At 44.0% G+C, this 16,655-nt stretch overlaps 1 protein-coding gene across 4 annotated transcripts in view; it reads right to left on the bottom strand.

The window, feature by feature from the left end:
• Prkce (protein kinase C, epsilon) overlaps nucleotides 1-16,655 on the bottom strand; it is a 490,135-nt gene that overhangs the window by 194,359 nt on the left and 279,121 nt on the right. Inside the window, exon 1 of one of the 4 annotated variants that reach the window (XM_006523833.2) lies at nucleotides 1,607-1,643. The exons of the other annotated variants lie outside the window; for them this stretch is intronic. Within the exon in view, the coding sequence (XP_006523896.1) occupies nucleotides 1,607-1,628 (22 nt within the window). The 5' untranslated portion in view covers nucleotides 1,629-1,643. Of the gene's footprint in view, nucleotides 1-1,606; nucleotides 1,644-16,655 lie in introns of those variants that run through there. 4 annotated transcript variants of the gene reach the window in all.

Below are 16,655 nucleotides of genomic sequence, written 5' to 3'. Positions count from 1 at the left end.
CCAGAGGACTCTGCTGCACAGTCCGTGTTGAGGAGCACTCCTGTCAGCAGAGGTCAGGAGAGAGATTTAGGGACAGAGGCAACAACCAAGCCAATAGCTCCTGATCCACCATCTGCCTGTTACGCAGAGCAAATGCTCTGGTTTAATGTCTTTTGTGTTTCCTTACTGGGGGCAGCATGGCTCAGTGGAGACTCTAGGTGGTGACTACAGTGTGGGAGTTAGGCACGTCCAACCCTTGACACTGTGGTATGACGTTGTCATTTACAAAGTTCATACCTGAATATTGAGCAATAGTTTTAAATTTTGAAAAAAAAATAAATAAAAATCTCATAATGTTTTAAGTAAACCTACAATTTTATGTTTGACCCCATTTGTAGCTATTCTAGAGCTGGCAGACCATGGGTTAGGCATGCCTGGGAGATATTTTGGAAGGGGGACATGGATAGGAAAGGGGGAGGGGAGAATAAGGGAAGAAAGGAGTATAGTCTAGTCAACTTCACTAACTGGTCTGTCCCTGACTATGGCATTTGTCCTGTGTGTGTGTGTGTGTGTGTGTGTGTGTGTGTGTGTGTGTGTATTCACTGTTCTTCCCTTGGCCTCATATACGACGCTATGGGGATGGTCCTGAGCTTCCAAGTCCTGGTTGGTTCTGAGATTTGCCTGGTATGTCCCTCAAAATCACCAGTATGGAACCAGAGAGATGGCTCGGCGTGTTAAGTTGGACATAATGCTATTAAATCTGTAACCCCAGAACCAGGGAACGTAGAGACAAGTGGCCTCAGAGCTTGCTGGCCAGCAAACCTAACCAGGATAAGGAGCTGTGGGTTCAGTGAGATAGCGAACTAAAGGTGAGAGCAGTAGGAAGATACACAGTCCAACTTCTGAATATCACAGGTAAATAGAACAAATATACACTAACACCCAGAGTTGAGCAACACACACCCACTACCACCACTACCACGGGAATATTAAATGTTCATTTGCGTAGGCCTTCAGGTCTCTATAGAACAATGAAGAAGGGGCGTCAGAGTTAAGAATCCCTTAAAAATCTAACCCAAAGGCTGACAGTGGAGACTAGCTGCTATAGGCTTAGTGTAGAGCCATCTGGGACTCTTACTTCAAGCACTGATCAGTAAAGTCAAGAAAGGCAGCAAGGTCAACCCTCTTGTCCTTGAAGCAAGTGGAAGAACGCTACCCACCACATAGAGGGCACACTCCTACTGTAACCTACAATTTTATGTGGCTTGCTTGTGTTTCACCCAGATATTTTCTGAGCTCCTTGCAAACAGGAAAATGTTGTCTATAATAGGTTCTTGGTGTTTTGTGGCACAATCTCACTTAAACAAAGCATGTTTGAGGTTTCTTTCTCTACAAAAGTTGTGTTTTCAGGGTGTCAATGGACTTTCCATCAGTCAAACCTTCCTTTGAATGTACATTCAGTGCTATGGGAGGGTGCCCTGTGGTGTGTGCTTTCGAGGAGTGACTAACCAGCTTGGTAATGTTAATAATTATACCTTAATTCTACTATTTGGTAAACCTAAACTTTAGCATAGCAATTTCAGGGTAAAATAGGGGTTCTTTTGGTTGCTTTAATTTGAACTCTTACCAAGGGAGTCTGAGTCCTTCATAACACATCTCACAAAGAGTTCAAGCCCTTCAGAGTACTTGTTTTCAGCCACAGTGGGGGTGCTTCGTTGCTTTAACCTTCAGGGGTTTTCTCATGTGGAGCCAGGAAGAGAAAGGAAGAATGGTGAGGAGGCAGGGCATGGTGAGGAGGGACAGACTCAGCAGGGTGAGACCAACTCAACAGGCCCCAGGCCCCAGATGAAGGGCTCCAGCAGGCCTGAGCATGGCAAACAAGGCCCCGGCAGGTCTTACCCTTCCTACTTCCCTCTCCCTTGCTAAACGACTAGATTGCATTCCTAAGCCTAGACCCTAAGATCTATTCCTTTATTTGGCCACTTCCTTATGCCTAACTCATTCCTGAGACAAAACAACAAGGTCCAGATATCAAAACTCATTGTTTGGCAACAGTGGCTACCCACTCATCTTTTCTCCTTACGAAACGCTCCTGCAGAAACTGTTTGGCTCACAGTTTGAGGGAATAACACAGTTCAAGTCCATCATGTTAGGAACATGTACCTGGGGCTGCTCCCTTCTCGGGAGACGAGAGAACCAAGAGCTTGAACTCAAGTTGGGCCCAGCTATCATCCCCAGCGCTTGCGCATTAGCAACCCACTCCTTCCAGTTAGACCCATACCTCGGAACATTTCTCCAACTTCCACAACAGTGCCACCAGCTGGTTACCAAGTGTTTGAACATGGAAGCCCTACAGAACATTTTCACACCCAAACCCAAACAGAGGCCACGTGAACAACAGCCCCAGGCAGAAAACCTCGGCCACACGGAGCAAAGAAAGCCTGAAAAAATTAGCCTGGTAGTTCAAACACCGAAGACTTTTACTGACAGGACTGGGCTCTCAGAAGTTCTTGATGGATACTAAGCTTTAGGCTTATCCACCAGCCACTGTTCGCAGCCCCCAAACACATCTTACCCTGAGCCAAGAGAAGCTTGAACAAAGCCCTTGGACAGACCCAAGGCTGAGCTGCATTCTACAAGCCCCCAGCAAGCCCCGAGCATCCTCTTCCTCCACGGGCTGGAGATTGCTTGTTAGACACTTAGCCCGGGGCATCATCAAGCCAGCGACCTGGTAATTCCTGGGGAAACTGGAGCAGTGTCGAGAATAAACTCTGGCAATGACCTTGACAGCTGTTTTCTCCTCAGCCAGCCAGGGTGCCTCATGCAAATGTGACATCTTTATCAACGATCTTCAAAATTAGAATGGAAAAAGCAGGAATAAATGAGCTCCCAGCAAGTGTAGCTCACTCTGCCAGCATTTTCGAGATCAGCTCTTTAGACTCAAATGAGAACCGCAAATGTACTCGCCTAAAGACTAGACATTGGCTGGCATCAACTACCGAACAATAAATCCCCCATCTGTCACGCAACGACCCCCTTTTTTATTTCTAACTTTAAAATTAAGTATTTAATTTTTGGTTAATATACTAATTCTATTAAGGGGCAGGGGAATGGAGCTGTAGACAGTTGCAGTCTCCTGGTCAAAATCATTTTACAACTCAGGCATGGTGTGTACACCTGCCATCTAGCACTTGAGCCTCAGACAGGAGGGTTGAGAGTTCAAGGTCATCTTGGGTATAAGGGAGACTCAGACTCCAACACAACATGCAAATGTTAGTGCTATAGAAAACTACCTGGATGTGTCCCAAACTTCAGCCAGAGGTCTGTTCCCTAAGAATTTCTTTAAGGTAACTTTTATTTCATAAAACTCTGGAAGAGATAAAACAAACCAAAACAAAACCTTGAATACATCTATTACCATTTGAAAGGAAAAGTCATTTTTAAAAATCACTGCATTTTTCCATTCGATAGTCAATAGGTTTGTTGTGGAGTTAGAAAAGCTAATCTTAAAAACCATAAAAGTGAATACCAAAAAAACAAAAACAATACTGGAAACTGCTGATACAGAAGACAGGAACTTGCTCCACGGGATGCATTTATTTCACAGTGAATGTAATTTTACAGCAGCATAAATTGGCTCAGGGACCTTAACTGACAAAAAAGAATTCCAGGCCCTTTTGAAAGCGCAGGCTCAATGGGGACAAACTGAACTGATCATCACAGGAGCTCAGGTTCACCAGTTGCCGTGCTGTGGGAAAATTCGACTTGAGTATAAGAAAAGAAACACAAGGGTTTTATTTTAAAATTTAAAAAGAGACTTGAAACAGAATAACACTCCCTAGTCACGCAGTATATAGCAGATACTATCACCTTTCAGTCAGCAACAGACCAAAGACAGAAAAACAAAATAAAACAGAAGATGGGAACAGTTTCTTCTTGGGGAATATAAAGTTACTGGTGATCCTAACAGGAACTCGCACATTACAGGCAATCAGAAAACTACAGATTTAAATGACCAGATGCCCTGCTATACTAATGGGGAGAGGCAGAAAACTGGACCCCTGGCTTTACTGAGTGCTGCTAACGATATGAGCACAGTATTGTAAGCTGCTATTGGGAGTGTGGACTATCATGGCCTAGCCTAAGGACAATTTGTCAACGAATGGCTAAGCTGACATTCATTTTCTATGGATAGACAACACACCTGGAAGGAATGCTATGCACTTGCACTCTGTGGCAATAAAAAGTTTAAAACAAGTTAAATGTCCTCCAGCAAACGAATGGATTGAAAATACATGATAATGTCCTAGAGGGGTTATCAGCAACAGTTAGCATGAAGGAACTCATTTTGTATCAATGCAGACAAATCTTAAACACAAAGTTGCCTTTCAAAAGCAAGCTTCAGGCCTGGTTGTGGTATCTCAAGCTGTCTCATGCCTTTAATCCCAGCACTTGGGAGGCAGAAGCAGGAAGATCTGTGAGTTTGAGGACAACCTTGTCTACAGAGACAGTTCCAGGAAGCCAGGGCTACACAGAGAAATCCTGCCTCAAAAACAAACAAACAAAAACAAACGAAAAAGAAAAACAAAACAAAATAAGCAAGCTTCATTCAAATGAGTAATAATGTACACTGTTTCCCTCAGGTATACAGGGACCTCTGCAAAGATTACTTTTAAAAAAAATCACATGACTGGGGCTAGTGAGATGGCTCAGCAGTTAAGAGCAGGGGCTGTGCTTCCAGAGGTCATGAGTTCAATTCCCATCAACCACATAGTGGCTCATGATCATCTATAGGGGGATCTGATGCCCTCTTCAGGCAGGCGGATGTATATGCAGCAGAGCACTCATACAGTAAATAAATAAATTTTTAAAAAAATCACACGGTTGTGAAAGCACTTACTTCAGCTTAGTTGCCACCACTAGGACAAAGAGCAGAGCCACCTCCACAGGCACTGGGACACTTCAGCTCTGTCCAATATTTCATTCCCAACAAAGCAAATTAAAGAGGCCCAAAGCAAACACTGCTTCCCACGCGTTAACTATGAATCATGGGTAATTAGTTTACGACTAAATCATCCTTGCCTCCTCGCCTGTGTTGAAACAATTTCCAACACTCATGTGTCCAGTGTGTCCATGCACCATAGCCGTGTGCTATGAACACATGAACCACTCACGCTAACACGTGATCACTTGGCATGGTAAATCTTAAAAGCAGATGCAGTTCTTGGGCTTACCCACGGTTGCTCTGAGCTATGACTAACGTGTTTGGCACTTACATGTAAGGTGTCTGCATAGGTGCACAATGCCTGAACATGTGTGTGCAGGCAGAGATAACAGAGGGACATGTTTGACTGCAGAAACCTGGGTTAGCATACATGCTTCTCCACCCCCCTCATTGCACTTGCCTTACTCCCCCCAAGCTGTTAGAGAGGAGCCGGTTAGAGAAGGAACACATACATATTTCACAGCAAGAAATTCTAACTCGAAGATGATAGCCTCACTCCCAAGAAACCTCCATTTCTCACGCTATAGAGACTGTCTAGAGAAATGCCATCCGGACACATCTGGAAGCCTCAGTGCCTCCTTTGGAAAGCAAATGGGTGCAGTAGAGAAGATGATGGAAGAGATGAAGAGACAAAACAGATTCAAGTTTCCTACCAAAAAAAAAAAAAAAAGCCTTTCTGAAGCATGCAGTGTAACGTTCACATCAAAAGACAGGTGAAGATCAGATGTGTAAAACCAAGAAGTATTGTGGTAGCATGATATTATAAACTCCCCCCTTTTCTTGTGAACATTTTGAACCTTTAAGTTTGCAGCATTTCTTAAGTGGTATCTTCAGTGGGTGGGGAGGATGCACCATTGGAAGTGTGCTGTTGGCAGAGTTGGGGAACCATCTTCACCAGCAATTTCACAACATTTTGTCATTTTGTGGTGGTGCACCCCTATCAGGTGTCTTCCACTTCCCCCAGCCCCCTGTCCCTGGCAATCTTTAATTTACTGTCTCTTTAGATATGTCAATGGAATATAAATGCCTGTGAGAACTGGCCATTTTCAACTGGCACAGTGTCTTCAAGGTTTGTCCAAGCTGGCATCATATAGCATCTCTCCTTGGCCAATACCATTCCTTACATGTTCAGACCACGTTGCTCATGGTAACTTTTATAGTACAAATAAATACACTGAGCGATGGAGAGTTTCAGAATTTTCTGTCTACTCTATCCTCATAGAGGTTGGTTTGGTGGGTGAGAGACCCATATGGAACAGGCCATCTCCAAGAACCCATAAAGCTGCTAAACACTCCTATCACACAGAGAAGTTCTTGATGCTCCTGGCTGCTGCAAGTACCTGCAGGCCACACCACATACCTCTGCCATACAGGGGTTGAGCCTCCTCTGAGGGACACCAATAGGCAAGGCATGGGGGTGTGGCACCCTGCATTGCTCTGCGGCAAGAACAAACTCACATCTATTCCTGCTCTTTCTTCAGAAGCCCCAGGAAGCACCAGACCAGCAAACGACGCTGGATCCTTGTCATTTCCTTCTCCATGGCAATCCAACAAGGATGTCTTCTTCCCAGGGCTCCATCATGACTCTCACTGAGATTAGCGGGCAGCTGGTGGGTGGACGGCTCATTGTCTCTAATCTTGGAAGAGCTAGAAGACTTAGGCCCTTGGGGTTGGTTAGCACTGTCTCCTGGCCCTTCCTTCTTTCCTTTCACATGGGTAGACATTTCAACAATTCCCAGTATTCCCTATCAAAGCCAGACATTGCTGAGCCAGCACATTCCAACTTTCTGATTCGGATCACGTGTGATTCGAATTATTTTCATACTATTATTTAGATTCAAGAGGGTGAGCCAGAGAACGAGTAGCCAAGCCAGCCAGCCATTTGGCATGGTTAATTATAGTTGACTGAGTGTGACTCACAGCTGCAATGATCTTATCAAGGACCCTAGAGTCCTGCAGTGAGTGCTACCAGATTGTGGTGACAGGTGGAAACCTTAGAGGGGGTGGTGGTCCCGTTTGCTCTAGAGTGGTTTTACAGATTCTGGGCACTTTGGTTACGATTTAGCCAAAAGGCCTCTGTTGGGCTCACAATCACTCCTGTCCTTGCAAACGGACAATTGGTGGTGGCATCAAAGAGCCAAAGTTACCTGTTCTTGCAGAGCGGGCTTAAGGGGCCATCTATTTGCTATCAGTTTAGGGCATAAAGAAGTTCTTTACCACATAGTGTGCCTCAGCCAGAACCACCATTCAAGATCTTCCTTCCAGTTAGGGAATAAACCTAAGCAGAGTTAAATCAGAGACCTCCCCCAGGCTACATGAGGCCTGGGCACAGCCATAGAAGGCTTTTACTACAGTGTTAGGCACATAAATGATGCCCAGTGACAGCTGCGGCTGTGGTAATTGTGGCAGAGTCCTCTCTCAGGTGACATGAGGCCTGGACACAGCCATAGAAGGCATTTACTACAGTGTTAGGCACACAGACGATGCCCAGTGACAGCTTCGGCTGTGGTCATTGTGTGTAGTGTTATTCTTCCTGGGTCCTATCGAAAGCCTCGGTATGTCAGGATGGGAGCACGGAGGTGAGAATGCAGGTAACAGAGGTCCTGTTTGAGGGGGCAGATCCACTTGGATCCGCTACCAGAGGATTTAACTTTGAATGGCTTATAAATTAGGATGCTAGCAGCTGCGCCCAACGATTGAGTTACCTGCTGATTCTGAACTAAGTCTGTGTGATGTTTTCCTTCACGCAGCGACTCAACTGTGTTCCAAAGAGACAGGTAGGGCAAGCCAAGTGTGGGTTTGCAAGAAGTGCGCCCTAAAAGGCTGTGGGAATTTGGAGGCATGGGGCTGTTGTGGTATCGACCGGCCAGTGGGAACTTAGGGAGGAGTTGGGTGGAGAGATTTCAGAGCTCCGGGTCAGAGAGTATCCACGAGATGAGAACAAGGCCCACAGATGCCTTGCCAGCAATACTGTGAATTGCTTTTTTAAAAAAAATATTTCATGTTACAGTGGGGGTCAAACCCAAGGTGGGTGCCATACATGCCAGGGAGGCCTGCATGGCTTAGGGTAAGTTTAATGTTGTCCTTTTGTCCCAGGAAAAGTCCCAGGCAGGATGGAGGATTTGAGAAGGGACAGGAAGTTCTCTCTCTATCCATGGAAAAAGAAGGGACTCTGAAGAAGCCTGGGGGGGGGGGCATGAGAACAAGCATCGCCACATACTATGGGGCACCTCTGTCACCATGGTGTGATCCCCAAACCTAGGGACACCTCTGTCACCCTGGTGCGATCCCCAAACCTAAATGTACAAGGATTTGTTAGTGAGGTCACCAGACTGAATTTTTTTTTTAAGGTAAGGATGAATTTACATAAAGCAAATGCAGAGATGTACAGTTTCATAAGCAGATGTCGCCTGGTGACCGTATGCAGCAGTGTGGCCACCATTTAACTTGAGCTGCCTCTTACCCACTCAGTCAAAGGCACCTACGTGAGTTAGATGTCAGCCGAGCTCAGATGTCAGCAGCACCAGCTGAGGAGATGGAACACATTGGTTCTCCACCGTCCTGGTGTCCTTTCTCTACAGTCTGGCAACACCAGAAGCCCAGAGCTAGGGCTAGAGAGAAGACTCAACAATTAAGAGCACTTTCTGCTCTTGCTGAGGACCCAGGTTCAACTCCTAGCACCTGCATGCCGTTCACCACTCTCTAAATCTCCAGTCTCCGAGGATCCAATGCCCTCTTCTGGTCTCTGTGGGCACTTGCACACATGTGCTAAATGTGAACGTATACAGGCATGCACACACACACGCGCGCGCACACACACACACACACACACACACACACACACACACAGAGAGAGAGAGAGAGAGAGAGAGAGAGAGAGAGAGATAAGAAAATAAGTCTTAAAGAATTATGGTAGCCAGGAATAGAAGTGCATGCCTATAATCTAGCACTTGGGAGGCAGAAGGAGGAAGCTTTTTAGTTTGAGGCCAGCCTGGGCTACATTATAATGAGTCTGCTACCTCAACAAAGTCCAGATGCAGGGAAGAACTGAGTCATGGACCAAGTGACTCACCCCCACAGAGCTTCGCAGTTAATGAACCCAGGCACACATACACATGCGGTAGCCTCTAGGGATGTTAGTGAGCACCAGAGCAGACCCAGAATGGCTGGGTCCTTTCCATAAGGAACTCAGCCAATATCCGTGTCTCTGTGTTTGTGCAAACCACACCACCATTTGGGACCTGAGCTACTAAAACCCGAGAGCAAACGGTGCTGCTTTTGCAGCCTGGATGTGATGATTCCGTCCTTTATGTTGACTTTCTACCCAGGACAGAGTCACTGCACGGTGGCTCCAGAATACCCCTTCTTCACTGCACACAGCTTCCTCATGGCTGCTCCACGGCCTCTGTGAACCAGGAGCCTTACTGACAAGGAGGACACAAGAGAGCAGAGGAAAGACTCTTACGTGACAGCTCAGTGACAGGCTCGCAAACCCTGATGGCTATGGAGAAGTTTAGATTCCTCCGTTCTCTTCAAAGCCATCTGGGATAGCGGAAGGAAAAACATTGACAGGGGAAAAGAAGTTTCTGGAAAGAAGTAATCCTGGTCTGTGTAATGTCAACAATTCTGAGTCTCAGTAAGAAGCGCAGGTTTATCCTGTGTGTGTAAATTCTACCCAATCTTCAGGGCTGAAGTTCAGATGGCACACCCCTCTCGGAGCATACTTTACAGGTGTATCTGCAAACAGCCCTGGTCACGGACAGACTGTTGTTCTCCTGCTGGCTGACTGATGGCTCTGTACACAGAAAGTATAAAACATTTTTTAAAATAAAAGAATAAATAAATGAATGTTACTTTGCCTTCGTGTCTGTTTGTGGCGGTTGAGGGGGCTGAAACCAGAGTCCTATCTAGACTGGAACAGTTTAAGGTAAAATTTAACTGCATGGAATTCTCCTCCTGCAACATTTAAAAGTAGTAAGATACCTACAACCCTACAACATTTTCTGAAACCAGCCAGGTCTCCATCGCAGATTCCATTTTCCAAGATGCAATTGGTCTCTTTGGCTAAAATGATTTACCAATTTAGAACATGCTGTAAATGTTGAAGCAGGTTTTTTTGTTTTGTTTTGTTTTGTTTTGTTTTGTTTTGTTTTAAGATAAGCCAACCTGCATGCATTTGTTTAGGTCTAAATGCAAAAATAAATAAAGGTCAGCAGCAGCAAGTTACTTCTGGGGGTTCAGACCACACTTATACTATATCTTAAAGCACTCCCGGATATTGTAAAACGTCTTGTCCAAAGCATATGTGACTTTTATTACTTAAGTAATGTTTAAAAGTGGGCTTTCCAGTTTAGATGCATGCTCACTTACTTAATCGTGCACTATAATGCATCTCATGGTTGAAAAAAAATTGAGTTTCAAGATTAAGTGACTTTCTCAAGAAGAGATTGCCACACCAGGAAAGCGTACCTTATGCAACAGAGCAAGAGAGAGAGAGAGAGAGAGAGAGAGAGAGAGAGAGAGAGAGAGAGAGAGACTGTAATCAAGTTCTGATTTTCCTTCCTCATCATTCTTCTACCAGTAACTTACTAAGTGCATAGCCTGGGCTAGCCCAGGACCTACTGTGAGACCTTTCATATCCCAAGGGCTGTATGTTCCTCATGCATGCCATACTCCATGAAGCACACCAATACTATTCAATAATGAAATATGCAAGCGTTTTTTTAGTTTCCATTCATCGAAACGGGCTCTGGAGGAGAAACTGGTTTCTTATACTTAGCATTTTTCTCCCATTTGCATGGGTTAGAAACCAAAGCAAATGACAGTGTGATGCTAATATTTTATTCCGCCTTATGTTTGCTGAGGCATCTCAGGAACACCCAGACAGATAAGTATGGTCTTGGGTCAAAACTAATTCTTTAGTGTTTTTATTTTTCCTTTTTTTAACTTATGTAGTACAATGATTCATTTTTTATAGTACCTGAGAGAGAGAATTGATGTCTTATTGGACTGCCTTGGATGAATAGGAAAAATGAAAATTTGCCTGATTCCTACAGATCTTTCTCTAAGCAATAGTGTGTCCAGACTCTTGGGCTATACCAAGAGCACTTAGGTCTGTTTTCTAAGTCTTTGCTTTGACAGCTCTTTGGAAAGATGGCATCAACTTAGATAAAAATTCAGCTCTCTATAGCAGCCTCTTGCCTGGTCCTCCAGCAGCAAGAGCCTTTCAGCCTGGCAAGTGAGCTGTGAATTTATTACGATCCAGAAAATACCTGGCAGAACCGGCTGTAGGGCCAGCTTCAAATCCCAGGGCTCAAGTGGACCTTCAAAGTCGGCTCGTCGATAACCTTCCGTCCCTGGGAGTCCCTCTGCGGAGCCATCTCTGTATTCTCACACAGGACGAGTGACTGGAGTTACAAAAGCCCTCATTCTCTCAAGAGGTGGAACTCTGCAGGCTCAACCCCCTTCCCTCTCTCTCCTAAGTCAGCTGTCCATTCTGTAAAGCCATCTGCCCTCAGAGCACCTTGTACGATACATTAAAATATCTATTAACTATGCAACTATGTCTCTTTCCTCTAACAGGAGCACAAGGCCCTGCTTGGAGGTGTATCTGTAAGTCATTTATTCGCTTAGAAATTGGTGTCTATTAAGTTTCCGGTCACTGTAGTTCATTTAGTGAAGGGTATGAGACACCTGTGAGGGCTGTGCCCATATTTGCTTTTGTGATGTGTATATGGTGAGGATGAGATATTGCACCAATCTAAGCTGTTATGAGTGTCTGCGAGTGTGCAGATGTATGATGTATAGAGTGTGTGTGAGCACATGACTCTATGCATGGATCTGCAGACATGCTCTTGGACATAAACCGTCATCTTTGTTCTCATTCTGACCAGCCTACTCTCTAGTCTTTCCACACGGCCTGAATTTACTCAGCCAGAGATCGCCAAGTATTTCAAATACCAGCAAAACATTTTATATTTTTCTTTTTTTCCCTCTAAGCCCTCCCTCTATTCCTTTCTTTATCTCCCCCTCCTCCTTTTCTTTCTTTCTTTTTTTTTTTTTCATTTTTTGGTTTTTAGAGACAAGGTTTCCTATGTAGTCTTGGCTGTCTTGGAATTCACTCTGTAGATGAGGGTGGCCTGGAACTTAGAAATCCACCTGGCTCTGACTCCCAAGTGCTGGGATTGAAAGCTTGAACCACTAGTGCTTGGCTATATTTTTCTTATCAATTATAAGCATCTATTCTTAGCCATCTATGCATTAAATTAAAAACAAGTCTCTCTCTCTCTCTCTTCTCTCTCTCTCTCTCTCTCTCTCTCTCTCTCTCTCTCTCTCTGTGTGTGTGTGTGTGTGTGTGTGTGTGTGTGTGTGTGTGTGTGTGTGTTTCTTAGGTAACAAACACAAGCCCAGGCAAATGCCAAGCAATGAATTGGGTGTGAGGTGTGAGGTGTGTGTTATTTTACCTATAATTTGTGTTGCTGTTGCAATTTCTATGGGGCAGAAAGTTCTAGAGGAAAAGATGAAAGCGGTGGATACTGAGATAAGCTCTAAAACATTAGGCCACCAGAGTAAGAGGACTCTGGGAGGTCAGACTTGGGACAGAATGAATGCACTTGCTTGCAGCTCATTGGCAGGGTGGCTCAGTGAAGAGCTGGACTATAGCCACACCTCAGAAATGGCAGCCAACGCCTACAGCAATAAATAGAAGCCCGCCTTTAAAGATGCACTTGCTAACTGTGCTCATTTAGGCTCACTATATTCTCTCCTAATGAAGCAGACTCGAAAACGGTGGAGAATTACATACTGTAGCCACTGTTTTTGAAATGTTGAAAAAATCAAGCTTTTAATTTGTATACTGATAGCCAATATATTGCTAATGGTTTACAACCGCTTGAAACTGTTCCCTTTTTAAATACTGCTAAATTTTGCGACTATGTATGCAAATACAACTTAATTTCAGAGAATGTACTGTTCCTTACTTTATAGGACACGAGAGCTCATACGGGATTGCCTGGACCCCTTAGTAAAGGCAATGCCATAGCAGATTTGTATACCAGGCAGAATATAGGCCTTACACAGGAACATTTGGCCATGCAATCCCGTTCTTTACATCATCAAAATAGTAATAGCTTGAGACAATAATTTGGTATTTCTAGAGAATGTGCAAGTCAAATTGTAAAGACTTGTTCTCAGTGTCCTCAGCTTCTACCTGTACCACATAATGGTGTTAATCCTCGAGGACTTATGCTTCACAATTATGGCAAATGCATGTTACTCACATTTCTGATTTTAGAAAATTAAAATATGCACGTGTGACTATTGATACCTTTTCAGGCTTTCTAACTGCAACTGATTTAACGGGAGAAGCAAATAAAAATGTAATTAGTCTTTGCCTGTGGTTTTTTTTTTTTTTTTTTTTTTTTTGGCTTGGTGTTCCAAATCAGATTAAAACAGGTAATGGACCTGGCTATTGCAGTCGAGCATTTGAGATTCTTTGTTGATAATTTAATATTACCCATATTACTGGGATCCCTTATAATCCCCAAGGACAAGGTATTGTGAAACAGGTATTGTAGAATTTTAAAACAATATCTTCATAAATAAGAAGGGGAAGTTATATCCCATACACCTCACAATTATTTAAATCATGTTCTTTATATTTGAATTTTTAAAATTTGTATGCCAAGAAACTCTCTGAGTGTCTATGCCACCCTACAACCAGGCATATTTATGCCTAGGTGAAATGGAAGGAGCCACATACTGGCACATGGCATGGTCTTGATCAGGTAGTTAATATGAGGAAGAGGGCATGTTTGTGTTTTTTCTGCAAGATGCTGAAGGAGTGTGGTAGCTGCCAGAGTGTTTGGTGAGACAAGCTGATGCTGGGACAAAGAATGGTGCTGACCTGTGAGCTTGCTGAGTGCCCTGACAATGGCGACTGGGAAGCTGTACTGGACATCTGTTCCTGACCCACCTTTGCTTGCCCATATCCCAGATTGGACAAGCTGCCTTGCTGCAAGCTTTTAGACCTTGTGGGACAGAGAACGTGGAGAATGTGGAAACTGACTTAGAAAAATTAATCAAAAGGAGAAGTTTATAATGGCTCTTCTCTTTGCTTTAATGTGACCAGCTATTCTGACTCAATCATGGACTGATCTAGAAATCAATCCAATATTGGAAATAACAGTCTTCATTTAGAAGGCTGATGCTGGACATTTTCAGAGACATATTTGGAAGTTAGCTGCAGTTCTTTATGAAGATATGCTAGCAATCGATAAAATTGGGACAGGACCTGGATTGAACATGTTTTAGTGCGTGTGTTAAGGCTCCCAATCTTTTATTAATTGGCCATGTTAAAATAACTTTTGTATTTAATGTGAGTTGTATTGATTGTACACATTCTCGTTTTGTTAATGTGTTGAAATCTGACATGCCTATTATGGTGGTTTATCAATCAGCTTTTGTTTTATTGCCTGTGAGTATGACATGACCTTGGTGCTCTGAAAAACGCTTGCAAATACTGAAAGAAGCGAGTCAGGCTTTAAGCAGAAGCAATAGGATAGTGGGCTTGATTGTTGCTGGCATAGAAGCTTGAATTGCACTAAAAGCTAGCACCACTGCTTCTGCTATTGCTTTGATGCAAGAAGTTAAAACAGCTACATTCATTTAGCAAAAAAAATGTTACTAATATTCTGAGTATTCATAAGGATTTAGATAGGCGTTTGGAACATTAGATTGATGCTCTTTGTGATACTATTCAAATTATTGGGGAGGAAGTTCAGAGTTTAAAAGGAGACATCTCAAGTGTCATGCTAAACATCAGTGGATTTGTGTTACTTTTAAACTTTACAATGATAGTCAATATAATTGGGGAAAGGTTCGAGGATGCTTTCAGGGTATTTGGCATAATTCTAACACCTCTCTGGATGTTTTAACTTTGCATACCGAGATGATGATTTTGAAAAATGCTGCTCTGCTGAGCTTTGATGCTGCTAATATTGCTGATAAAATTATTCATGGCCTGAGGTCAATGTTTTGGTCAAGCTTCAAGGCTGGCATAGATAGCTTGGTCATGCTAGCCCTTCTCATCCTGGGAATACTTTTATTCCTGCCATTGTGATAAAACTTGCCTTTAACAACATCAATATTTTGGTGGCTAAAATACATGGCTTGGAACTAAAAATGGATCCCCATGTACAGTTATTAATTGAACAGGTTGGTAAGCCAAGAACAGGTAAGATTCTGCACGGAGCCTTACCAACCTAAGACAGAATAGCATTGGTCTGGATAATGCACTTTCCATGACGGGTAAGGAAGGCATTCTTGTCAGAACGACCTAAGATGGGTTATATGAAATAAAACCTGGGGAGATGTGCGTAGTCTTTTGGGGGACTGCTTCCAGATGCTTGGTGGGAATCTGACATCGGGCCAGGACAGAAGAAGTAAGCTCAAGCAAGACAGGAGTCTGACTTTGGTCAGGACTGAGGAAATAGGCCCAGATTATGAACATTTACACTTGAGTTAATGCAAAGCTCAGAGCAGGCTCAGCTGAGGCATGTGTGGCATTCCTTTTGTCTTGGTCATCCTGACTAGCCCCTAAAAATGGTGTTTACAGGATTTTGTTTATTGCCTTGCTTGTCCCTTGACCCAGAACTGATCTTATCATTTTGCATGTAATTAAAGTGGGATAAAAGCAGACTGGGAAAAAAAAAAAAACCTGCTTCAGCTTCAGAACTGGCTGGGGTCATGCTACAGTATTGTCTAATTGTCTCTTTTTCTTTTTAATCCCCACTCCTGCCTTGGAGAACCTGTTGACTGACTGAGCTGGCTTGGTCAGAAAACGGCTCTGAAAGTCTTAGACATCTGTCATGTCTTTTCAAGGAGAGCACGGCTTGAGATGGGGGAAGCCAAGCAGGTCACCTGAGGTCACCTGAGGCCAGCGAGACTGCACAGCCACACATCATACAGCGACTGGTGCAATGAAGCCAGAGGAAGACACACCTGTCTCCTGTCTGCCACTACTAGAGAGTCACCAAAACAAAATCGAAGGACCCAATTACACTTCACACTTATATATCAACTGTCTGTGTCTATACCCTCTCTGTTCATCACCTAAAGGCAGCCCACGGGACCAGACAGACAGGCTCAGAGGGCTTAATGCATGAGGTCTGGATCCCCAAGCTTTGGTATTTGTTTCTACTATTTTTTTTTTCTAGAAGAAACCACAGGGAAGAGGTTCAGCCTGGCACTTCCTCTTTCTGCCACGTGAGCTTTGTGTTAGATCTCACCAGGGCAGTGGGGTTAGATGAGGTCAGAGCTAGCATACAGGGAGCCTATGGTGCCAGATTCCAGAAACTTGCTTCAACAATACAGGCCAAGGGCAGAGAACTCAGTGAGTGACCAGAAAGCTGCATGCCGGACCCAACTGGGTGAGCAGGCTGGCCTGTGCCCACAGGGGTTCAAGATCTGTTTCAGTCCAAATGTTCTGGGCACTTGTAAAGCATCAAGAGAAAGCTGGCCGATGAAAAGAAAGCAAGTTTCTCCACAGTGAGGACATTTATTTGTGCACATGTGTATTTTGTTCTGGAATCTGCTGAGTAAGGCATGGCAGTGTGTTTGTGGTCCCCTCAGCCAGGAAAGGGTGGCCTGGGTGACAAGGACGGAGGCATGA

The sequence above is a fragment of the Mus musculus genome, chromosome 17 (genome assembly GCF_000001635.26).
Source record: "Mus musculus strain C57BL/6J chromosome 17, GRCm38.p6 C57BL/6J".
NCBI classification, from domain to species: domain Eukaryota; kingdom Metazoa; phylum Chordata; class Mammalia; order Rodentia; family Muridae; genus Mus; species Mus musculus.
The sequence above is the reverse complement of the archived record's forward strand: the minus strand, read 5'-3'. Positions and strand labels throughout refer to the sequence as shown.